Source organism: Chenopodium quinoa, unplaced genomic scaffold (genome assembly GCF_001683475.1).
Source record: "Chenopodium quinoa cultivar QQ74 unplaced genomic scaffold, ASM168347v1, whole genome shotgun sequence".
Lineage (NCBI taxonomy): Eukaryota > Viridiplantae > Streptophyta > Magnoliopsida > Caryophyllales > Amaranthaceae > Chenopodium > Chenopodium quinoa.
The window spans coordinates 2,021,166-2,047,608 of record NW_018743099.1 but is presented as its reverse complement, the minus strand read 5'-3'; the positions used below and the strand labels follow the sequence as shown (position 1 = coordinate 2,047,608).

General features: G+C 33.2%; 1 protein-coding gene across 1 annotated transcript; it reads right to left on the bottom strand.

Annotated features, from left to right (window-relative positions):
* Window positions 1-1,549: 1,549 nt before the first annotated feature.
* Window positions 1,550-4,115, bottom strand: LOC110731858 (ankyrin repeat-containing protein BDA1-like). The gene is made up of 2 exons (XM_021911761.1): window positions 3,472-4,115; window positions 1,550-2,528 (listed from the first exon to the last, which is right to left on the bottom strand). The coding sequence occupies exons 1-2, from the start codon at window positions 4,042-4,044 to the stop codon at window positions 1,752-1,754; spliced, it is 1,350 nt and encodes a 449-aa protein (XP_021767453.1). The 5' UTR covers window positions 4,045-4,115; the 3' UTR covers window positions 1,550-1,751.
* Window positions 4,116-26,443: the final 22,328 nt, after the last annotated feature.

Sequence of the window (26,443 nt, the reverse complement as noted above, 5' to 3'; positions counted from 1 at the left end):
TAGTCCTTAATTGTACTATTTGTTACATGTCATAAGATAATTTAACTTTAATTATGAAGTTTTAAAAATTGTATATTTTTTTTATTTAATAAAAAAAATTAGAAGTTTATGTTAAATAGTCAATAGTTGAATATCTTTAAATAGTCAATAGTTAAATATCTTTATATCATAACTTACAAAATATTGAATATGGTTCTCCGGATACACATTAAATCTTTTTTAAAATATTAAATGATGCGGGAGCAATACTCCAATATGGGTTTTCTTGAAAATTCATGAAATTTCTAGAAACATACACTATCCTTTAGTAATTATTAATTATTAGGATTTTTACCTATGGGTTTTTACCTTTCACTTGAAAGGATTTTTCCTATTTTTAGGCTTTAAGAGTTTTAGTTATTAGGATAGATTTATTTGTTTAATTTATTTTTATTAGGATAGATTTAGTAGTTGGTTATAAATATGATTAGGAGATATATTAGGATAAAGATTGTTAATATTCTATCTTATTTTAGGATATAATTATTAGTTTTCTATCTTATCTTTGTATGATAGTCTACCCTATAAATATAGGTGCATATCAATAGTGATTTTTTTAAGAATGAATGAGAGAGATTTGTTTTGGGAATTAATCCTTTGAGTGTTACTCGTTTGATTGTTAATCAAAAACATCACTTGTTGTGACTCGTGATCATCTTCTGGTTTTGCGACTACGAAGAGACCCTCTTGCGAGAATTAGAATACTATCCTTTTAATTTTTCGTGTAATTCTTTAGTTCTTGTTAAAATCCGAGGATCTAATGTTATTATAACTTGCGAGCCTTGTGAGTTCTTGAGAGATCCACATCATTAAAATTTCAAGATTATCATCAACACACTAAGAAAAAACAATCGAATGTTAGTATCAAATTAAACAAATACAAACTAACAACTCGAGGCATCACCCGAGCTAAATACTAGTTTATATTAGAAAATTCACCTAATTACCCCATCTATAAATTTCCTAAAATTTTGTACAAGGTATACTATTTTCATCATCACGAAACTAGTGGAGTATTATTATGGATTGTAAGATTTTGATGATTTTGTGTTATGCTCTTTGAATTTTGTTGTTTCTTTTAATATGAGGATTTGGATTTGATTAATTTAAAAATGACATGCCTTCGATCACTTTCTTAAACAATTAAAACAACCCAAGATTTTTCAACCTGGAGGTCATGCATAGCCCTAAAGTTGTACAATACATAATAGTTAACGGGGGTAGTATTTATGAAGGTCTTCCTTCAGAAATATTGAGCAATTATCTATCATCTTCCTCACCAATTAAAAATTATAAATTATTCACCATAGTTATATTCTATTTCTCAGTGCAACAATTCAGGTGAGTTATGTCAAAAGCTCTCCTCCAAGAGAATGAATCAATATTCAGAGTACAGATAATAGAATATTAACGAAAAAGAAAGCACTATTGTATATGCCCAAAAATCAATAGTATGAATAAGTTGTTGATCTGATTAAATTCAAATCATTTAGTAAAAATTGAAACTTAGTGATGGATCAACTTCCCCAATCAAGCCACATTTTTTACAAGCACATTTTGTATACAAATTTGGAAAACAGGATGACTAACAAACAACATTCAGCAACAACAAAATACACAACTATCACAATACATCAAATGTACACAAAATTTTCCACTCTGCGTTTATAATTCAACCACATTATCGACAAAACAACAACATAGCAGGATCATTACACACTGCCAGTACCACCAGCTGCTCCACCAAGGAGACTACCCGTCCGTGTCATCGGTCCGTTTTTCGAGGCACGTCTCTGCTGAATAATCCCAACTATGCGAGGACCAAGACCCGCATACCACAAAATAATTAAAATCCATAACAGTACAGCAATGACTAACACTGCATAAGAGAATGCAACGATCTTATCTTTTTCCAAAGGAGGAGCAAGTGTTATTACAGAAGACACGTAACTCGCTGCAATCGCAACAATAGCCATCCAAATCGATACCATAAAAAGCCCCTTAAAGAACTTGTACTTCTGAGGCAACCCTGTTAGGAGCAACAGGAACACAGACAGGGCAGCTAAAAACCCGACCGTGTTTTCGACAATGAACGCAGTGTAAAGGCGTGAGTCACTGTATGCCATAATAGAAGTGCCTGCCTTACGCTTTGTCGTTACTTCTTTTCCTAAGTCATCATAAGTTTCTTGGTAAATGCCTCCAGGAGGATTGACAGCAGCTTGAAAGGCGGCGGCTGCTATTAGTGATGCTGCGATCATTACAGCTTCCTGTTTGTCCTGCAAGTACTTTAGCACAGAGTTTTTCCTTATACCGCCGTTGTTTTGAGGAAGCGAAGATGGTGGAAGGTTTGAAGTAATGGCTCCGGCGTTGTGAAGGGTGCGCCCAATTATACCACCTGCATCTTTGTATAAGATGTCCATTGCTGTTTCGCCTTTTGCATTCTTTGCGTTGATGTCTATGGTGGTGTTTTGGAGTAGATAGTTGATCACCTATTAACATAACATTTAGTGAATAGTATTAAAATCGGCGTACGATCATTCGCGCAGTTGCGCCCACACACTTATATAAATTAAACGAGATTTGATCTCATGTCTTGAGTTATCACCGTCAATGCTTTAATCAATTTATGTAAGCTGGACAACTAGTTGGCATGTATCCATTGCGCAAGACATAAAGTCAAGCACAACTTTCACATTACAATTGAACTTCTTATGTAGCGTGTAAATTGTCAAAGTCAATGGTACATTAAATTCTTTTTTTATAGAATTTTTTTCAAAAGGCTTACTCACCAACGACAATTCTTTTTATTTGGATCCTTAAAACCATATATGTGTAATTTATAAAAGATAAGACTAAAGCAATGAACTGATATAATATACTAATATGTGATGATATCCATTAACATGAGCAACAAATTAAATAACTAAATTCTCCATACTATTTTATGAAAATTAAATGTTGTGGGAGATCTGATGCAAGGAAGAAAAACATAGGATTTGAGTATTCAACCTAAGCTCAAATTTAGTCCATCACCCAAAAAAATGTTATTGTACGTAGTAGTTATATAACAATAAATTCAATTAGACGATCATGCCAGCTTCAATTAGATTAATTTGAGTAATAAAATATATATATGAACTAAATAAGTCTAACCTCCATGAAGGGTAAAATCTTCATCTAAATATGAGCACAATTAGAAGATAAACAAAAGTTTTTGTATGGAGTCATGCTTACTTTCTCCGTTCTAAAATTTGCTCTCTTTTAATTTCTACTTGTACATACTTCACATGATTTAGAATAAATGACAAATTTATCAATTCTAATATACGTAATTCTCTTAATAAAATTGTAATGACGTGAATGAGACAAAGAAGTACATATAGGTAAGACTGTAAGACTAGTCCATACGTAGTAACCAAAATACAACCATACCTCGGTTTGTTGGTTAAGAACCGAAAGATGTAAGATCGTATTGCCATCATAATCCCCGCAGTTAAAAAACGCAGCATCACCAATTTTTTCCATTAACAACTTCAATGCTTCAAATTGATTAAACTTAACACACAAATGTAAAATACTATCATCCTGGTCCGTCCTAACGAGGGCGGCACCATGATCAACTCGCATCAACTCTTTCAACACATCGACCCGACCCTTAATAGCTGCAACATGAACAGGACATCTTCCATACGCGTCCTGTGCTCGACACACGATCCCGGGGCTAGCGTTGAGAAGAAGTCTTACGAATTCGACGTTGTTGGTGGCTGATGCAAGGTGAAGTGGTGTGGATTTGTGTAAATCAACTTCAGAGACAAGGGTAGGCTTTCTTCTTAGAAGTTCCTTAGCAAAGTCAACGTTACCTAAAGTAGCAGCTATATGAAGGGGTGTTTCTGAATATATTCCTAAAGTGGAAATTCTGTCAAGAATTATTGGATCTTCTTTGAGCAAATCTAGTAGAGATTTTACACTCCCTTTTCTTGCTGCATCATACAATCTTCTCTCCATTATTATTACTTCTCTCTTTCTAGCTTGTACGTTATAGAAGTAGGTTGGTTAATTTAAGGTTGCAAGGTTTCTCAATGTGCACCAACTCTTTATATATATATATATATATATATATATATATATATATATATATATATATAAAGCCGGTCTCGCAGCCGAGCCACGAGACAGCGACACTTGACATTTCAATTTTTCGTCAAGTGTCGCGCCATATAGACGAAAAATAGATATTATTGTGACACATATGATGCTAAGTAAGCGAATTTTGGATAGATTTTTTAAGATAAAAATGTTGCATAGAGTTTTATTATCGATAAACTACTAATATTTCATATAAACAAAATTAATCATAACTTCTAATAAATATCTAATAACTCGGTTCTATTTCCATCATAAATTCATTTTAAAAAGTTCTTTAAAATAAGATCGATCCATTTATAATATATTATTTTTTATTTTTTATTTTAAATAATAATAGAGAATTAGAAAAAAAAAAAAAAAAAAAAGTTTTAATCAGTAAAAATAATTTTAGTTTAGTAAAAATACTTTCAGTTTAGTAAAAATAATTTAAGTATGATATCGCATGTCTAAATATCCTGCATTATCAAAACGGATCAAATTATATGACCGTATTTAACATTCAAGCCAAAAAAAATTCTCCTAAATTTCAACAAACCATCGGGGCATCGCGGGGGCACAACACTAGTCACTAATAATAAATAAAGCCAGTCTTGCAGCCAACCCACGAGACAGCGACACTTGGCATTCTAATTTTTCGCCAAGTGTCGAGCCACATAGGCCACAATAAGATATTATTGTGACACATATGATGATTTTCGGATTTTTTTCCATATAAAAATATTGTATAGAGTTTTATTATCGGTATATTTCTAAAGTTCTAATATTTCATTTATACAAAATTAATCATAACTTTTAATAAATATCCTATAACTCGATTTTATTTCCATCATGAAATTCGTTTTAAAAAGTTCTTTAAAATAAGATCCACTTATAATATATATAACTAGATGGAAGCCCGTGCGATGCACGGTTTTTTCATCTAAGATTTTTAATTATTTGATTTATTGTATTTAATAATTTCGGACAAAATTACAAAAGTTTAATTTTTTTTTTACTATAATTTAGAATGAATTTATTAAATATAAATAAATTCGTAAATATGATATTTTTTCCGTTATATAAAATCTTTAATGTGAAATGATAAATTTTTAATAATTTAAATCCTAAATCATTATTCATTGTTTTACCATATCTTTTATTTCGATAGAATCATCAACCTCATCCACAACCAACCTACTACATCAATGGATAAATTGAACCGTGAAATGTTAGCCAAACTGAAATTGATATAAATTAAATCTTTACTTTTATATAAAATAAATCAATATATTTACCAATATATGAAGAATTGTTGCGATATAAAATCAAATCTATGCATTGGAATTTTTTCATCATCTCCAAAAATAACCAAAGTCATCCATATATTAAGTATACAACATCTAATAGTATGCCATTACATAAACAAATAATCGTTAAGTATCCTAAATAAATACAATGTAACTAATAATTACAAATATAAATATAAACATAAGATTTTAAAGACTACCTGGACATTGATGACCTAAAACTAACACAAAATTACTAACACCAAAATTCGCTTGATGGGGTTTTGTATTGATACGAAATTTTATTTGTGTCGTATGATGTGTTAGATCTGCATGTAAAAAAACATTTAGTATATAATACATAAACATATAATCGTTGAGTATCCCAAATTAATACAATGTAAATAATAATTAGAAATGCTAATTTAAACATAGGATTTTAAAAATTAAGCTAAAAATTACCCGGGCATTGATGACCAAAAATTAACACAAAATTGCTAACACAAAATTCGCTTGATGGGGTTTTTTATTGATACGAAATTTTGTTTGTGTCGTATGATGTGTCAATTTATAATGGTAGGTATCACAAATTTTAATTTCATTATAATTAACGAAAATTTTATATTTCTTATCATAAATACTATCAAAATTTATCTTATAATGATAGGTATCAAATTTTATTATAAGGGTTTATCATTTAAATATTTTTTAGTATATTTTTTTCGGATTTCTTATACTTGTACTATTGAATTAATAAATTATCTTTTCCTATATTTTTACTTTATTTTTTTCATTAAAATAATTTAATTCGTGGATTATAATCTACACGGCATTAAAATTTTAGATATATCAAATCTAATTCGTTACTTTTATCTAGGTGGCGACATAATTTTTTAATTCAAAAATAAAATACAAATCTTTCTTCTTATTGGTCGAAATAAGTTTACGTGGCGCTCCAAATGCTCTCCAAAAATGCCTACTTTATTTATATATATTAGATTTATTTAAAAAATACGGAGTTATATAGAATCAATAAAAATAAGTTTTAATCAATAAAAATATTCTTAGTTGGTAAAAATAATTTAAGTTCATAAAAATAATTTCAAGTTAATAATAACATGAGTAGATATCTATTTACAAACAAAACTACAAAAAATACACTATTATATAAATAAGAGATATGATATCATATGCCTAAATATTTTTCATTTTCAAAAGGGATTATATGACCGTACTTAACAATCAAGCCAAAAAGTTTATCCTAAAATTTTATCAACAATCCAGGCATCGGCCGGACACAAAACTAGTATATTATACTTGTACATAGTTATATACTAGTAGAACTTTTAGGTAGGTCAAGGGTACATCCATGTCTAATATAATTTGTTTGATTCGAATTATTTTAACTTGATTACAGTCCTAACTTATTTTGTCTAAACTAAATTTATACACACTTATTGACATTGACATTCACTTAGGGTTTTATTTTATTAGTATGTTGCAACACAACTAGCTCGTGGTACTCACTATGAGAAAGCTAGAAATTAGATAATGTAAATGGATGAATTAGTCAAGATAAACCCTTCCCTATTTCCTGTGGTATTAAACTTATTTTGATAGATTTGTTCATCTGTTTACACTACAATGTCTTTTCGTAGCGATTGTTTAGTAGTGATTGTACATTCGCTACAATATGCACGTATGTTTGTGAAATAGTAGAGGAAATCCTATCATTTTACAATTGCCATGGTAAACTCATATAAAATCAATACGGAAAAAATAATAATACATATTCACTTTTTCTACACATTTATAAAATTACGGAAAATCGTATCGTTTACATTCGCCACTAAAACCCAAAAATCAATACGAAAAGTCTGTTCTACACTAGCTAGATTTATAAATTTTGTTTGACAAACAATACATAAAATATGTCATAACTTATTGGTAAAACATTTAATTTAATTAGACGACCTTGAGGTTGCATGTTCGAAACTTGTATATATCACATATATGGGTTTTTTTATTTATTAATTTTGTAGAAATTGAGTTCAACATTTATAGCGATTATAATCGCTACAATAATCACCACGATTCGATTTAGTTTTTCGTATCGATTATTGAGTCTAACCCCAGCAATATATATCGAAAAACACTACTAAAGGTTATGGTAACGGCGGATATTGTATCGAATGACCATTCGTTAGGAAAGTTTTTTGGGCAAATACAACCAATACTAAAGGTTAGAATAATCGCTACGAAAAGGTAATTTTCTTGTAGTGTTATCTAATTAATACCTCCTAAAATTGTATGCCTTGAGGCTATGTTGTAAGTAAAAGAAAAAAAATGAAAGAAAACAAATGAAGTACGAGATTGTGTCTGATCTTGTTTTAATTAGCACACAAAAATAGTTCTAGTAATTAGACAAACTCAATAAGTTTAATTAAGTTCAAACATATTCACATATACGGTTTGCTATAGTAAACATAATTTGAGGGATAATTTCAGTCACAATACGTTGAACCAATCAAACAATTGAAAGTTTGTCTAAACTTCTCAAAAAAAATTGTTTAAAAATTTTAAAACTTTTTTTTCTAAGCTTGTCTAGTCTTAATTAATCTCAATTATTAATGGAGTACATCCATAAAAACTACTTTCAACAACCAATCCAAGAAAACAACATAAAGTGTTTTTTAATCTAATTGTACACCTTGCATCATTAATTAGCTAATATATAACAATTGGTATAACAAAGGTTGAAAATTCAGTCAATTCCTTTTCTAGAATTAAATACTTAATGAGAAAATGAATGGTGATGTGATGCTAGGTTGCTAGCTACTTAGCTAGGCCTTAAGACAAGTTTTTTCATTAACATAATTTAACTAAGGATAGGTTGTTTGATTAATAAGTCAATTGCAAAGACATTGATTTTTGACAATGTCATAGTAATTACTTTAAATAAAAACTACTTTTCAACAACCGATCCAAGAAAACAACATAAAGTGTTTTTTAACCTAATTGTACACCTTGCATCATTGATTAGCTAATATATAACAATTGGTATTATAAAGGTTGAAAATTCAGTCAATTCCTTTTCTAGAATTTAATACTTAATGAGAAAATGAATAGTGATGTGATGCTAGGTTGCTAGCTACTTAGCTAGGCCTTAAGACAAGTTTTTTCATTAACATAATTTAACTAAGGATAGGTTGTTTGATTAAGTCAATTGCAAAGACATTGATTTTTGACAATGTCTTAGTAATTACTTTAAAGTATAAAAGCTTTAAAGTATAAAGAAACCCTACAAATTGTAATAATTGTATATATATTCTGAGACAAATCTGCTAAATTCTTTCATGTTTCTTGTTTCTTACAATATTACCTACTCCGTACGACTGTATAAAATTAATTATTAATTTTTCACAACCTAAAATTCAACAATCCATTAGAGTGTGGTTGTGATTGGGTAGAAATTAGAATAGAGATGGAAAAAGCTGACACTATACGATATAAACTGGACACAAAAATTGAGTTAGTTGATGTTAAGAGTTTACAATCCGTTTAATTAACCAAGTTAACATGACATGACCTGTTTAATTAGATAGTTCCGATTGATTTGGAGATTTTACAATACGATATTAACACGAAAATCCTCTAAAGTAAAATATTACACTTTTTTTTTACATTGGCTTTTTAAAAAAAAATTATTTTAATATTTTTTTCATAATGTCATAGTGGGTTCATTAAAGTATAAAAATAAGGAAAATTTGTCAAGAATAACACCACCTTTAAGCGGTCTTTCATGAATGAAACGACCTTTGGATTATTTCAAAATGGAATGACCTTTGGTGCCCCCTCCCCTTCCAGTCCGTGTTTCCGAAACCCCCCCCCCCCTCTTCCCTTCCCATTTCTGTTTCAAGCCACCCTCCCTTTCCCGTCCCCGATTTCTACCCCCTTCCGTCCCCGTCCCCAATTTCAGCCCCCCTCCCTTCCCCGTCCTCAATTACGGCCCCTAATCCCTACCCCGTCCCTATGCAATTCCGACCCTCCTCCCCTTCACGCAACCTCCATCCTTTTTTGGTAGATTAGGGTTTTGGGGAAATGGGTTTCAGGGAGGTGGTTTGCGGCAACAGGGAAAGAAGGAGATAGTTTTGAGGCAATTTATGGGGAGGGGTCGCTGGAAACAGGGACAGGAAGAGGAGGGGTGTCGAAAACAGGAACAGGGGGCTGGGGAGGGGGTGGTTTTAGTTGGGGGTGGTCTGTGGGGGAGGTGGTCTGACGGGAAGGGAAGAGGGGCTAGTGGTTTCCGGTGAAAGGGAGAGGGGACTGGGTAAGGGGGGTTAGTTTTTTTTTAATTTAATTTTAAGGTTTTTTCTTTTTTTACATTTTTTAAAAAAAACAAAATTATTAAAAAAAATAGCCAATGATATTGTGACATGTGTCACAAGCAATCTATTAAACAGGTTATCAACAGGTCACGTTCCATTTATAGCAATTGTGTGTCAAGATCGTTCTATTTTGAAAAAACCGTGCAAAGGTGGTATTATTCATGACAAATTTTCCTAAAAATAATGTCAAATTCTTTCTTGTTTCTTTCTAACCTTATAAAAATTTAATTTCGTAATGTTTGGATGCAGACTGCAGAGTCTAGACTAGACCAAGGCAATTTCAAGGAAACTAGGAAAGTGGTCTGCATGTCTTGGGTAGCGAACTAACACAAATAGTTTATGAAAACTCCGCGCACAAGGCCCACCAGATTTTGCCCAGAAAGATTGGCCTATCAGGCCCATATTATACATTTGGGCCGAAAAGCCTGACCCCTACCTCACGTATCTAAAAATAATGAAAATTTTTCTTCAAAATATCAATATAGTACTTTACAGTCCATACTCCATACGTAGGGGTGAGCAAAAATTCCGAGTACTTGGAATTAGAATCGGAATTGGTTAGGAACCGGCGGGTCCGAAATTGGAATTGGACTTGGTGGTTCCAATTCCGGGTAATAATTTAAGGAGTCGGTTGCAACCGGTTCCAATTTCAATTCTCAATTTTTTGGAACCGGAACCGGTTGGGTACCCGGTTACCCAACATATATTGAACTGAATATATTTAATAAAAACAAAAATATGTTGAATGTAACTAATTAGTAAAATAAAAAGAAAATATTAATATTTAACATAAGTAAAATAGCTTAATACATATAAAAAATATAAGTATTAAACGCTAAAAGTGAAAATAGACCAAAAAAATATTATGATTTGTATTATATTTTAAACACTTATGTATATAAGTGGGTACCTGGTGGAACCAATTCCAATTCCTAAATTTTAGGACCTGGTTGCACCGGTTTCAATTCCGGTTCCAAATTTTTAAGACCCGATCCCAACCAATTCCGGGTTTAAATCCTAAAATTTTGACAGGGTACCCGGTTTGCTCACCCCTAATACCATATATTCCCTCAAAATTAAATAGTCCATACCATAATATACTTCATTTGTTCTCATTATATACAACATTTTGAATTTTGTAGTGTTAATGTGTTATCTACGAAGTACTGACTTCGACTACATTTTAATAAAAGTACTAGCATAGCACCCGTGTGATGCACGACTTACAAATCTTAATACTTATATTCATTTCACAAAATTATAAGTTAAAACAATTTAATGAGTAATAATGAATTTACTTACATAGATGTCTTAATCATGCATTTTTAACCTCTTAAAATAATGATATACTACTTTAAAACAACTTTTTTATTCTTAAATTGAATGTAAAGTTTTTAAATATAATTCAACTCGGTCAATGAACTGATAATCAATCCCTACATTAAGTCATATTTTTTTTCTTCTTATTTCTACTTGAGTCACTGGCCACCTCATTTTAAAAATGATTAAACTCTGTCCACTAACTCAATATATACAACGCTTTTTCAGTGTGGCTGGCACGGCTGATACACGCCAAAACACGAGTAACCCCAGACTGACTGAGTGACCCATAACCGAACGAGTAACCCTTGACCAAGTAACCCCTGACCGACCAAGTAACCCCTGACCAAGTAATCTCGGCCACACGGTGTGACCAGCCACATATGAAACTTTGTGAACTCAATATATGTTTGGAAAAATTTACTATTATAATAAAAATGTGATCATTGTATATATAATATTGTATTTCGTATATCAAAATGTTGGGTTTTACGATGCGTGAGCACCGTGCGGAACCAAAACCTACCCCGGACCACATGCACAAATTAATACGACTAAACTAAGCATGCATACAATTAATAAAGCAATAAACACATAAGAGAGAGAGAGAGAGAGAGAGAGAGAGAGAGAGGGGAAAGACGATCATACCCTTGAAGCGTGATTTCACGTCGCACGAGCAACAACCTCGAACGGGGCGGGAACCTCAAGTGCGGCTCCTCCAATGGAGTCCACCCACACGCCCGAAAACTTGGTTGGTATTAACGGCTAGGTTAATACACAACACTACTAACAAGAGGTACTCCGAGGGTTTTCTCAATGGAGATGCCCTTTTCGAGTTCAACTCTTGCAATTCAATTCCCAAGGCAAGCTTGGGTATTTATAGAAGAAACATCTCCATCCCTTTGATATTCTATCAATGTGGGAGTTTGTAAAGTTGAGAAAATAATGCAATTAATTTAATTCTAAAATAAATTAAAAGTAACAAGCAAATAATCAAAAAACAAGTGGCAAGCAAGTGGGAAGGGTTAGGTGAGGATCACACGGAGGACCACATGGCCTCCTTGCTCCCCAAGCCAAAAACCGCCCCATGAGAAGCGGCCTAGGTGGCGGCTGCCTTGAGCAGCAAGGCCTGCCTCGCTAGCAGCCTTGTGCTCTTGGCTGGGCCGGCCAGCAAGGCCCAAGGCTGCTGTCACAGCCCGCAAGCAAGCCTCGCACCATGCGGGCTGCTGCTGCTGGGCCTTGCTAGCAAGGCTTGCGCACCATGCACTCGGCCAGCAGGCCCAGCTAGTGCGTGCGCGCGCCATGCTGGGCTTGCGACCGGTGCTTGCCTTGCGGAAGCCCATGCTATCCTAGCTCTCGCACTGCTAGGGCGATGCGAGGCTAGGACTATAATCTTTGACTTTATTTATTGTTGTTTGACTTATTTGCACATCTCCTCAATTTCTAGAATCGATTCGACGTTTGACGATGCTCGGCTTCGACGCTCTAAGCTCGGAATCCGACGTCGGAGTACGTATTCTCTTATTCGACGTATTAAGACCTCACTAGTAGAAAAATTAAAAAAGGCACCCCCCTTTTGCCACCGGTTCTAACCAAACCGGTGGGAAAAGTATGTTTTTCGCACCGGTTCTAACAAAACCGGTGGGAAAAGTGTTATGAAATAAAAAAAAAAAACCGCTTATATTCTTCTTTCTTTCTCCTTCAATTCCTCGATCTTTCCTCCTCTCTCGTCTGCGCTACCTCTCTCTCCTCTCCCTCTCCTCCATTAAAACGAACCTCTCTGTACTCCTTCCTCTCTCTGTACTCCTTCATATCTTTCTCGCCGTACTCCTTCCTCTCCCCCTCGTCCATTTAAGCGTTTCTCGCTGTACTCTTTCCTCTCTCTCTCCTCCATTTAAGCGTACTCGAAATTCTCCATTGAAGGGGCTTCTGAGCTTTCTCTCCTCCATTGAAGCAGTCTCTAAGGTTAGATGCTTCTTTTTCTTTAATCATCTAATATTAATTTTGACAATCTAGTGTTAATCGTGTATTTAATTGTTAGTATATACTCAATTTAGGGTTATTCGAAGTTGGAAAATTGAACTATTGGTTATACAAAGTCGAAGAATTTAACGTAATTTTTGGAGTCTAGTTTGATAATTGAGTCAATTTTGGTTTCTAATTTGTGAATTTTAGTTTATTTATTTTATTTTATAGGAAAAACACAAATTCACAAATTCGGGGGGTGGGGGAATGGTTTCAGGGGTAGAGTTTCGAGTCTACGGCGGTTTCGGGTCAGGGAAAGGGGTGGGGGTTTCTGGTGGGGAAAGGGATGGGAGTTAGGGTGGTTTCGGGTTAAGGAATTCAAGTTTTGGGCGGTTTCGTTGGTGGGGCTGGGGCGGGGGGTCTATTGCGCTTATGTGGCTCTGGAAGGAGGGTGGTTTTGGTGGTGGTGCAGGGGGAGGGGGTGGCTGTCGGGGCTGGGTTGGGGATTAGATTGTTTAGTATTGGCCCTGAGTTCATCCAGGCTATATTCAAGATTCAGCCTATTGTTTATTCCAAAGATGGGAAAAGAATTTTGTTGGACATTGGCAATATAACGTTTGGTTGGTAAGACTTGGAGTCCAAAACTTTTGATGCATTAGAACCTCATGGATTTCCAAGGGGGGCTGTGGCAATGGGGTGTTTTTTGGGCAGCCTTGTTTCGATTAAAGATAAGCTGCATTCCGAAAGGGAAACCTTGCCAATGATTACGAAAAAGTGAGCATAGTTTCGATTATCTTTCTTTTTTTCCTTGCTGCCAAATCCCAATTAGCATAAGAGTTTGAATCCTGTTTGCTTAAATGCATTTTTGTATTGTTCTGTGACCTGTTTGGTTTATGCAAGGGAAATAACTATTAATCATCTAGTAAAATACTATTGATTTGTAAGAGATGCTTATTACTCTTTGCTAATTGTCATAGTACGCGTTTAGATTAATGTTGTTTAGGTCATTCCTAATCTATTGTACCTTGTGGGCTCATTGCCACATTATATTTTAATTGCTCTTATTCGGGATATTACTTTTGTCTGAATTTCTATTAGAAGCTTATGAAGTAGAGGCCATGATTGACATTTCCCTAGTCACACCAAAGTATTGTTTAATCTATTGTATGAATGTTGCTTCAATCTTAATTCTGTAATAATTTTATCTGAAGTATATTCAGACACTCTTATAACTTCACTTTACTCCCGCCATTTGGTTTCTTTTGCTTCTAAAATACTCCATATTTAGCAATTTTGCATCTATTATAGTACTTCATATTATATTAAACTTTGTTATTATCTTGTAAGGACCATGTTGTATGTAATTTTAGTTATGAAAGGGTCTTCTTTTTTTCTTCAGAAGTACCGTTGATGATGTTCAAGCTGAGGCTACTACCCCTAATTGAAGATTCTATTACTGGGACTTTGTCTGAATTTGTGTAAAGTAAGTATCAAGCCATCTATTTTAATTTAATTTTGCTGGTCTTATGATATATATATATATAACATTTTTAGTTTCATCCATGTTTATTTGAATAATAAAGAGGCGTAGGAAGGTTTATGTAGATTGAACCAAACACAGATTTCCGACCTTGATTTGCATTATGTTATTATCGATCCTTCAAACTAGGTGATCATGTGGGATTATTCATAGGATTACATGAACTTTCACTCGTTCAAAAATCTAATAATCGTCTATATTCTTTTTTGCTGGCCTTTGCTGAATTTTTTGACCTAAGAGATTCCTGTATGAGCATGATACTTTATAAATTCTTGGGCGCAGGGTTCTACTTTTTTATGCGATTATATATAATCGATGCTTCTTTTATTAGTGTCATTAGCTAATGATTTTGAGCTTCAAAGAATCATTTCTCTCCCCCTCCCCTTAAAAAAGATACAGGGAAAGATATGGAGACTTGAGATGGGGACAACATAGGACAAAATTGATAATTGTTAGGATTGGATAAGAGTCCAGAGTCATAATTTGCTAAAAATAAGGCTTTGCTATTTATTCTTACTTAAACAATGCTTACTATGTTCAATTGGTATACACTTCATGCTCAACCATGGTTTCTTTATTTATTTTTTTTTTCACACTTTCTGTATTCATGTTATAGGTATAGATTTGTGCTTCTGTTTCTCTGAATTCAGTTTTGCATTATAAGTTGACTAAGCACTACTTAAATTGATCAGGTTTTACATGCATAGAAACTTCGGCATGAAAATTTGTGCTGCCTTGGTTGCCATTAGTTGTTGGAGGGGACAACATGGCTTCCATGAGAAACATCATTGATAGGGAGTACAGTGTGAGGGTGGGGGGAGCATCTAAGTCCTCATTATTTGGTGATTGCGTCTGCCTCCTTTCCATGTTCCCTCTTGATGCTGTGCACGGTTCTCTAATTGCTAGTGTAACACCCTGCATGATGCATATAGATTAGACAGACCATTAAAGTGGTGATCCTTGTTGATGCCCTTTACTTCTCCCAAATAGTCTGAGAGGATCGTTGGGTCTTGCCAACCATTTGTCAAAAGTCATTAGAGTCTTGGGCTCGTGGCTTACAAGTCACAATGGGCAGTTGCTTTGTAAATACCTGGGTTTTAACATCTATAGACACGTGGAGTTAGGCTAACACATAAATTACCGTGCTCTTGTGCAATAACCTTCTCTTTGAAAATATTTAAATTGATCTATTGGACTGATGTTGGCTGAACAGAAATTCTTATACTTCGTATTACAATTACTACTAATAATAATAATAATAAAAGACCAATCACCTTTTTATGCATGATTTTTAATGTTTCAAGGTGAAACTACTGATATGAACAGAACTCTGATTGCACTTTACTTGGTTGGCCAAGGTGCATATGGTCCTGTGTACAAAGCTCAGATGTCAACTGGTGAAATAGTTGCTGTGAAGGTGCTGGCAACTGATTCAAAGCAAGGGGAGCGAGAATTTGAAACAGAGGTAATGTCATATTTTAATCAGTGCAGCTTCTTAGCGGCAATATAATCTATACCAAGGTTCATCCTTAGATGTCCTGTGTGGTAGACAAGTTGCTGTCTCTTTTTATGCTGTAGTTATTGTGCTGATTGATTCTTGATCTCACCTTCTTTTATTGCATGCTCTTGTTTCTCAGGTTAAGCTGTTAGGAAGGTTGCATCACAGGAACCTCTTGAATTTGCTTGGATATTGTACAGAGAAGGGAAAAAACATGCTTATATATGCGTATATGAGCAATGGCAGCCTAGCTTCCCATTTATACTGTTAGACAGCATATGTTAGTGTTTATATGTCCAAAAATATATATGTTAGTGTTTATATGTCCATTTTGTTTTAATTTTTTAAAGTGTAATATTACAAGTTATTGAGGCAAATATATGTGTTTTATGTATATTATGATTATATATAAGTATTTGGTACAATTTAAGTGAAAAAAATGCAAAAAAAAAAAAAAAAATTAATTTTTTGGGGCACTTTTGCCACCGGGTCAGTGTGAAAACCGGTGGGAAATGTTATAGTTTTGCCACCGGTTCACTTGAAAACCGGTGGGAAAAGTACTCCAGCTATAAGATAAATCACATGTTTTTGCCACCGGTTCACTCCAAAACCGGTGGGAAAAGTGATTTTTGCCACCGGTTTTGAACCGGTGGGAAATCTTTGGGGATTTAGCACCCCCCAAATCAAGAACGGTTCAAAACCGGTGGGGAATGTGTGGTTTGAACCGGTGGGGATTGAGGTTTTTCGCCTAGTGCCTTCGGCTTAATTCATCGCCTTAGTTCGGTTGCACGCTTGGGTGTGACCCGTTGGGTTCAGTTAAAGGAAAGTTGTGAGATTAATATAATTAATCTCACTGATTAGAGATGGCCTCTAGCCCGACTTTCCGATCACTTGACTTTACTGAATAATTAGCTCCGTAATTGATTCTGAATCCTCTACCATAATAATACACTTATTCGAAGGACACCATTCCTTTCACACAAATAATGTCATATCTTTTATCTCTATGGCCTCTAAAAACACTTGAAATTTAACATGAAACTTCGAAAAATAGGATTTTTATATTCCCATATAGCATGAATAAAGTCACATCTTTTTAAAAACATTTGATATTTTTATTATGTATGTAAATATTATTTATCATATTTTTCTCTCACTCGTGGAGGATAAAAAAAATAAAATAATCTTGTCCCATCACCTACTAAATTTTATTACATGATGAATCAACCTCATCACCACACACATATTGCATCTTCCACATCCAAAAATGTTTTTTTTTTTCAAAATTTGTAACCTTTAGCTATAGATGACCTTAGAAGGATGCTTAGGCTTGCCCTTAATTGTTTGATTAACTGACTGTTTTTTTTTTATTATTATTATATGTAATCATTTGATATTTTTATTGCACATACAAGTAATATAATAGTGAAAAAATTAAATATACACAGATATAAGAGAAGTAAAAAAAAATGCATATTACTCTTACATATCACCCGTACTGACGACATATACAAATAAAATCTACAACGCATTTTCTATGCGACTAGCACACCGTGTGGCTGCTTGTAAAAAGACATAGTAACGCCTATGACGCCGACAAATTAACCCATATTATACTAACAGATTAGAGTAGCCCCTTATTATATTAATTATTGAGTAACTCTTAAATATCAAATAAAGTAACTCTTAAATTATGTATGATATACCTAAAATCATATAGTAGAAATTAGTAAAGTCATTATAATTGATTCTTTACATAGTTTGTTTTTTTGTTTTTTTATTTTTATTTTTAGGAAACACAATTTACATATTTACCTATTTACAATTCACAAGGTCAAAGTTTTTAAATTTTGACCTTGTCTAATTGTTTATATATAAGCTAGAAAGCACACTATTATCAAGTTTGATCTTATCAGATAAATTTGTTATGACTTTTCAATATATCAACTTTGTATAATCTAAATTAATGCACAATTTACATATTTTTTTTTTTTGGATTTGAGGAGTCCCTATGCAAACCCTAATTATTTGTCTATGTTCTGGTCAATTGTTGAATTGGATCTACTTTGTTGCTTGTGTATGTGCCTGTTGTGATCCCTGAGTCCTCTGATGTTGATTGTTCTGGTCCCATGTTAGTGTTTGTGTATGTGTTCTGTTCTTTGCTTGGAAGGGAATGAATTATTGGTGAATGATGATTTTACTGATTATGGTACATTGGTTGAGTCCCAAACCTATTTGAGATAATACCCATGAAGGGATATGTTGGCTTTGAGTCCCCTTGTTGGTTCTGTTTTTGATGCATTGAGTCCCTAATCCCTATTTACATCAATATGTTTGACATCCAAATGATGAAAGGACTCAACTGATAGCTTATTGTGAAGTGAGGATGCTCTAGTAACTTCTCTCTAAAGTTGTTGTTGAGGTACCCACTAACAATATAGCTTTGATTGAAAACACCCTATCCGATGGATTGTGTACAAATTGTTATAATCTTCATTACTGCCAAAAGTGTGTGTTCTTACATATAAAACTATCACTTGCATACATGACTACCTAATAATGTGTCATAAGTATTTATCAAAATAAACATGACCAATACATAAACAAACAAAAAACAAGTTTAGGTGTTACTGGTTATGTGTGGCAGTCAATGAGTCCCAAAAAACTACCCTTCTTCCATGATATAATCTGTATGCATCCACCTCCATGTGTGCTTCATCTTCGGTCGTTCTAAGAACTGATATGGTGTTCAAGTAGTAAACCACAATTGTGATAAATTCCTTGTTAACTTCTAACAATTCAGGTAGTATCCCTTGCCTGTCCAAGCTTCTCTTCTTCATGTGTGGTGGTTTGAAGTTGTTTCCACCTTGCTTTGCTAGTATTTGAAGCATGCATGATTGTAGAGTGATCCATGTGTACTTGTTCAAAATTAGGGTAATTAGTGACTAATTGTAGGTGGATGTATTTGTAGGTGGCTGCCTGTTTTTGTAAACTTAATATTGTTGGTTTTTGTGAACAGTACTTATGGTTTCCCCCACCCCCCCAACCCCAACCCCTATTGAAACAGAAGGTAAAATGGGGTGGAATGAATGGGTGACCCCTATTTATAAGGGGATTTTGTTTTGAATTGAATGAAAATTTAATTTTTGAGGGATAATTGACACAAAATTTGAAATTTCGTGCAAAACATAGGAGGGAAAACAAGTGGGTCAAAAAAATTTGCCCATCTTTTAAAAAGTCAGCACACATTTTGGGTGGGAAAAATCCCACTAAAAAATGTTCCCACTTGTTTCCCATAAAGTAAAATTGGGTCCACTTGCTTTCCCTCCTTTTTATCTCTCCTAATTACATACCCTTCCCTTTGATTAAACCCCCTACAATCTTTTATCTAGGAGTCCGCAAAACTCATGTTTGTTGCGAGTAATAAGAACCAGAGGTAGTATTAGATGTGGATGAAGGAGGACAGGGTGAGATCCATGAAGAAACTTGAAAAGGCCATATCCCACAAGCGTAGCCTCAAGTTGATTTTTTCAGGATAAATAATTGGTTGAAGTGAGTTTGATAATATTAGTGAGGTTGACAACAATGGGAGCACAATTAGCTTCAACATCATTAGGAATGGTGTTAGCAGCCATTAAAATAATGTGGGGAGGAAAAAAAATTAGGTTGAAGGAACAACCTGCTCTAATACCATTAAAGGGTTAAGATTGATTGTATTATTCACAAAGAATTATATCCATTTATATTACAAGTCTAGAGCATATACGATAATAGATGTACGTGTGCTAATAAGGAAAGAAAAAACATACTATACGAAATACAAAATAACATAATATACTTTCCTTGAATTAAGCAATCTAAAGTCCATTTATATTACAAGTCTAGAGCATATACAATAGATGTACGTGTGTTAATAAGGAAAGCAAAAATATACTATACGAAGTACAAAATAACAAAATATACTCTCCTTGAATTAAGCAATCTAAAGTCAAATGATATGGACTAAATAAATGCTGAATATTCATGAATAATATTGATTGAGAAACAATATTAAGCAAGCCAAGGATATTATCTCGGAGTATCCTTAATAATAGGATCTTTGACAATTATACATTTTACCCCCCCCCCTCCCCCTCCCCCTCCGAAAAAAAAAACAGGGACATATGTCAGCTTTGGAGCTAGTGTACCCTGTTTTACTATAATATATATATATATATATATATATATATATATATATATATATATATATATATATATATATGGATAGATAGATAAATTAGTATATGTGTATTTGGTTAATTCCATTTATATATTCAACCTATTAAGATGTTTTTGTCAAAAATAAAAATCAAAACGTTGTAAATTTTTATAAATGGAGGAAGTACTAAACATAATTAATTAGAAGGTACACAGAAACTACTAATTCTCCTATCTCAGAGTAGACTACTAGTAGGGGTGAGCAAAGACCCAGGGTACCCGGTACCGGACCCGGAACCGGTTAGGATCCGCCGGGTCCGGACCCGGAACTGGTCCCACCGGTTCCGGGACCGGGTCCAAAATGTCGGACCCGGTTGTAACCGGTTCCGGGACCGGGTCCTAAAATTTCGGACCCGGTACCCACTGGGTACCCGGTTTAAACCAATTCCAGTTCCGGGTACCCGGTCCCGGATCCAGACAATCCGGGTACCCGGAACCGGTACTGATTTAGTTATAAAATTTTTTTTTGTTTTTTTAAAAAACCCAACAATTATGGCCCAACCTAGCCCAATATTCCAGATTTTACCCTAAGTATATAAAGCAAAAAAAAAAAAAAAACCCTATTCTATCCTCTTGACTTCAGACACTCACTTCTCAGTTCTCACTTTCTCACCCTACTCTGCTTCTCTGCTACAGTGGTACTCACCACTCTCACACTCTCGCTCTCCTCTTGACTGTCGACCACCGTTCACCGTCGAGCGTTCACTTCTTAATTCCTCCAAAGGTAATTTTTAAACTTTGCATATCAAATTATCAATTGCGAATTTGCGATTATGTATTTATTCGGTTTAGATCTGAAAAACGAAAGCTAATTTTTAGGGTTTTAATCATGAATAGTGTTAATTATGAAAATTACTATTAAAGATGAGTTTGAATCATGATAAAATTACAAATTACAAGTACAAATTAGTTAAACATTCAGATTTGTTCCTTCCCTTGAATTCTCTAGTATTTTGGGTGAATATAAACTCGATTGTGTTGATTGTGCTTCTTCCCTTTCGTTTTAACTTATGTTTTTTTTTTATAAAAATCATATTATCGAAGAAGAATCGTGGGGTTTAATACTTTAATGGGTTTAATCGTTTATTCTCAGATTTCGCAAGTTTAATGGTTTTTATTCTGTTTATTTTGCTATTTTTTAGGCATTTTTATTGCGTAATCTATTGAATTACTGATCTTTCAGTTTCTAGGTTTTACTTTGATATGTTGTGATGTTGTCATTGTGTCAAGTGTCTTGATCTGTTTAGTCTCAAGGTTTAATGTATTGATGTTGTTCTGCTTCTTTGCATTGCTGTTGTGTTGGTGTCAAGTGTTTCAACAACTAAAGGAACCTTCTTTTCATAAGATTAATTACCATTTTTTCTTTATTAAGTTCCAATTCCTTTTTGTATTCTTCATGAAGATGATGTACTAGGATCTGTGCATATTGTCTCTCCTTTCTTTCTTTGTGTTTATGTGAGTGAGACAATATCAGTTCTGACTGTTGTATGTATTTGTGTAATGCATATAATCACTCTCACTTTGTGTAATGTTTATGTCTTATTAAAGTTTAATTTGTTCCTATTTCAGAACTATGAGCAATACCGACAATTCGTCAGTCCCTATGGATGATGAAAGTGAGGTTGGAAACGAGAATGCAACAACCAAATCAACCAAGGTTGGTGACAAGAGGAAGTCTGAATACTGGAACCATTTTTGGGATTTTAGAGATCCAGTAACCAAAAAAATTGTTCAAGTCAAATGCAAATATTGTGAGAAAATGCTAACAGGTAATACTAATAATGGAACTTCTTCATTAAAGAAACACCTTGGTGCATGTTCAAAATACCCTCCAAATGTAGACAAAAAGCAAAAACTCATTTCTGTTTACAAGTCTCCTGAATCTGATGCTACTATAGTCTCTAATTGGAAATTTGATGAAACTGCTTGTAGACTTGGTTTGGCAAGAATGGTTATTGTTGATGAACAACCATTTTCTATTGTTGAGCGTGAAGGTTTTAGGTATTTTTGTAGTGTTGTTGTACCTCAATTTCATATACCTTCACGTTTTACAGTTGCAAGAGATGTGAAGAATATATTTGTTTGTGAAAGTGGAAAATTAAAGAAATTAATTGGGTGTTTGAAATCGAGAGTGTCACTAACAACTGATTGTTGGACCTCCATTCAAAATTTTAATTATCTTTGTTTGACTGCTCATTTTATTGATGATGATTGGAAGTTGCATAAAAGAATTTTAAATTTTCAATTAATGGATAGTCATAAAGGTAAGGAAATTGGAAAAGTTGTGGAGGCATGTATTCTTAAATGGGAGATTGGTTAAGGGCGTCAAATGTATGCATTGATATTGAGCGCTTCCTTGAGGATGTTCAAAAATATGAAGAAGGTAATACACTAATACTTCTATTATTTTGTATATTTATCTATTTTATTTCTCTAAGTTTATTACTTATATTGTTTACTGTTTTTTTTAGAATTGGATGGTAGTGACACTGGCATCACACAAGTTAATGAATTTGTTGGAAATAATTGATGTGACAAAGGTTTGTATAATTGTATTCTTAATTATATTGTATGAAAAGATATCAAATGACAAATATTCTAAGGACATTTTGGCTTTTGTTTATAGGGAATTTGTGCTTCCTTGTTGGCTGCTGCCTCTTTGCTTTGTTGTCTGCTGTATGCTGTCTTTCTCCGTTGCTTAGATGGTTGCTGACTTGCTGCTGGTCTTGTTGCTGGCTGATGGTGTGCTCAGCTGCTGCCTGCTGATGGTGTGCTCAGCTGCTGCCTGTTGCTGCCCTTCCTTTTCTTCCCTTTTTTTTTCTGAACTTTTATTTAAGTAGTTGTTTTGGTTATGTTTGGATGTTTGGACTTTGCAGCATTGTTGAAGTTTGTTGTACTGATATTTTAGGTTGTTGAATTGGTACTTTTTGGCTTATTAGTTTGTAATATTTGTATTTTGAAATATTTGTATTTTGCTAGCCTCCAAAACTAATTTAGGGATATTATTATGTTAATATAACTAGCCTGCAAAATTCCATTATATATAATAATATATTATATAACAATTATAAAGAAAAAAACAGTATTTTACTACGTTGAATAATACCGGGTACCCGGTTTTGGAACCGGTTCCTACCGGGTCCGGGACCAGTTCCAAAAAATTTGGATCCGGTATTAACCGGTTCCGGGACCAGTTCCAATTCTTGGGACCCGGTTATAACCGGTTCCGGATCCGGGTATTACAAATATGACCGGGTACCCGGTCTTGCTCACCCCTAACTACTAGAATATAAATCACACTATCTCATGGAGAACCTTTATACTACACTATCTTCGGTAGTGAAACGAACTTCAGCTATAGTCTTCTCATCTTAATTAGAGATTGCTTAGTTAGATAGGTTTCATAAAAAAATGACTTGTTCTTTGTTCCTTATCTTATAAATGTATTACATATTTTGGTCAAAAAACTTCGTAATTTTGTGTATTTGTAATTAAATATATTTATTTGCGTATCAATAAAAATCATAAAATAAAATGCTCATTAAAAAAATACACATTAAAACAAATATACTCTTTCCGTCCCTTAATAGTCCATTTTGGTCAAATTTTAGTCCCAAAATGTTCACCCTATTTGCTTTTTCCAACAGCTATTAATATTAATTTTTTACCAAAATTCCCTCTAATTTGCAAAAATATTTGTGCAAATTTAGCTTCCCATGTAAATTTTGCATTTCCATATACTTTTATTACTTTATCTATCTACTTTTTTGCAAACTCCGCGTAAATTTACATTTCCAATACACTTTTATTACTTTTTATTAAGTTTCTTAATTTTCATGAAATTTCACCAAAAGAAACTATTATTAAGGGACGGAGAGAGTAGTATAATCTCACTTAATAATATACAAGTATGTTATAACATTTGTTCTATAATAAATAAAAATATTGTGAGTAATTTGTAACAAATGGAGTAGCTTTAATGATTCTATTGATGAGATGTCGTATGAAAATAGCACCATTAAAAAGAAGAAAAGAAATATGAACACAAAACAAGAGAGTGACAAAAGAAAAGTTTTCGTTTAAAAATAAAGAACCAATAGTATGTTATAACTTGGTCATTGGAAGGAATAACTCGTTTATCTCCTTAGCCTTGAAATCGATCCCAAAAACAAATTAAACAACTCCAAACTAGAATGAGGGCTACACGTGAATGGCCTCCCAAATGGACCAATTATCATACAACTAATACAATGTTGTTACAAACTTAATGCTTTTTTTTTTTTTTTTTTTTTTTTTTTTTTTTTTTTTTGTCAAAATTGTGCTGAAGTTGCTTTCTAATTGAGTAATATTCAAACCATATAATATAATTTTTTTTAAATAATTGTATATACTTGTACATACATACACTAAAAGTCTAGAACTACGTATGTACATCATCACAAATTGATGAATCATATATTTGATATACGTGGCTTTGAATTAGTGGTTTTCTAAAATCAATGTCATTCATTATGCATGTGGCTTATTCATCCCTCCCTTTGCCTTCCTTGTGCAAGGAATAAAGATGGAACATTATAGATCATGTATGCATGAGGGGTGTATTCAAAGTGTATTATACAATCCATATATACTTTAACTTAATCACCCTCAATCATACAAAATTAAAGTCAAGTTTGTTGGCTAAAATTTATATGTCGATTTTTATGTACGACACACTCGTTATATTATTGATATAATGAAAATCTATCAATAAAGTATTATTAATTAAGTTGTGAGGTTCTTATCTCAGATCTTATTAGAGATATGAGGTTTGAATCCTGATAAGTAAGGGTATTTAGTGGTAGGGATTTTCTTACCCTCTTCTGCCTAACCCACAAATACTAGACTCAAAAATCGTGATGATTGAGGTATGGTCAAGGTCCTTCAATTTCTTAACTTAAAAATAAATAAATAATAATAATAATAACCTACCGATCAGAACTATTAGCAACAATGGATGACAAATATGATCCGTTTGATGATTTGGTTTATACTAATGTCTTTGTGCGGAGCATACATATTTTTTTTTGTTTTTATTGCAAAATAAAGATAATTATGATTTTCTATATCCAAAAAAAAAAAAAAAAAAAAGAAAGATAATTTATGGTAAAATACGACTTGAAAATTTGACTAAGTTATAATTCAAATATAAAACACATTTTGGAGGAAATTTTAAATAAAGATTTCAAGTCAAAATTCTACAACTAATATTTATTACTCCGTATTATGTATTTACCAAACACGGCCATAGTCTTCTATCAAATTTACTTTAGTTAAAAGTGTCACCAAGTATTATCATTTATCAATTCATCATATAAAGAAATTTATATCGAGTATAATTTTAATTACCGATTTATACTTGTACGTAATTGTGGGCTTGTGGCTTATAGTAAGAAACAAAAAAATGGCAAAAATGAAATTGTGGGCATAGGAGGTATAGTACTCCGTAATGTACTACTCGCAAAACGGATGAAGACAACCAAAAAAAGGTGGGTTGGATTTTAGCAAGAGTTTACGTCAGAATTGCATTGACACGCCAAAGCAATTACTAGACGAGTATTTTTCCGTAGTGCCAAAAATTTAATAAAGCTATCACTCTTTTCCCCTTCTCCAACTCCCCGCAGTTTTTCCTAAGAATTCTGACAATTTTGGTTCCATCATCTTATGTTTTACACCACACAAATAGTACAATTTAAGTACTCGTATAATTTAAGTTAATGTATCTAAAGTAGATTCCCCGTAAGTAGAATATGCTTCGTACATAATTATCTGTAGTTGGTGGAGATGGTAGGTAACTCACTTTATAAAATCTAGATTACAACTCCGTGTCTCACTATTGATATTTGTTTGGGAGAAAGGGTTCTTATTATTGTCCTTCTCTACTATCAAGCGTCGACTTGTATATATAGGCTTGATAACTTGTGAGAGATGTTGGTTCAATGGAGTCATTTTCCTTACAAAAAAAATAAACATATATCAAATTAAA

Excerpts from the sequence above, each read along its gene's own strand:
- LOC110731858 (XM_021911761.1), bottom strand. The coding sequence starts at position 4,044 with ATGGAGAGAAGATTGTATGATGCAGCAAGAAAAGGGAGTGTAAAATCT. Across the intron at positions 2,529-3,471 it reads TTCTTAACCAACAAACCGAG|GTGATCAACTATCTACTCCA; the intron begins GTATGGTTGTAT and ends TTATGTTAATAG.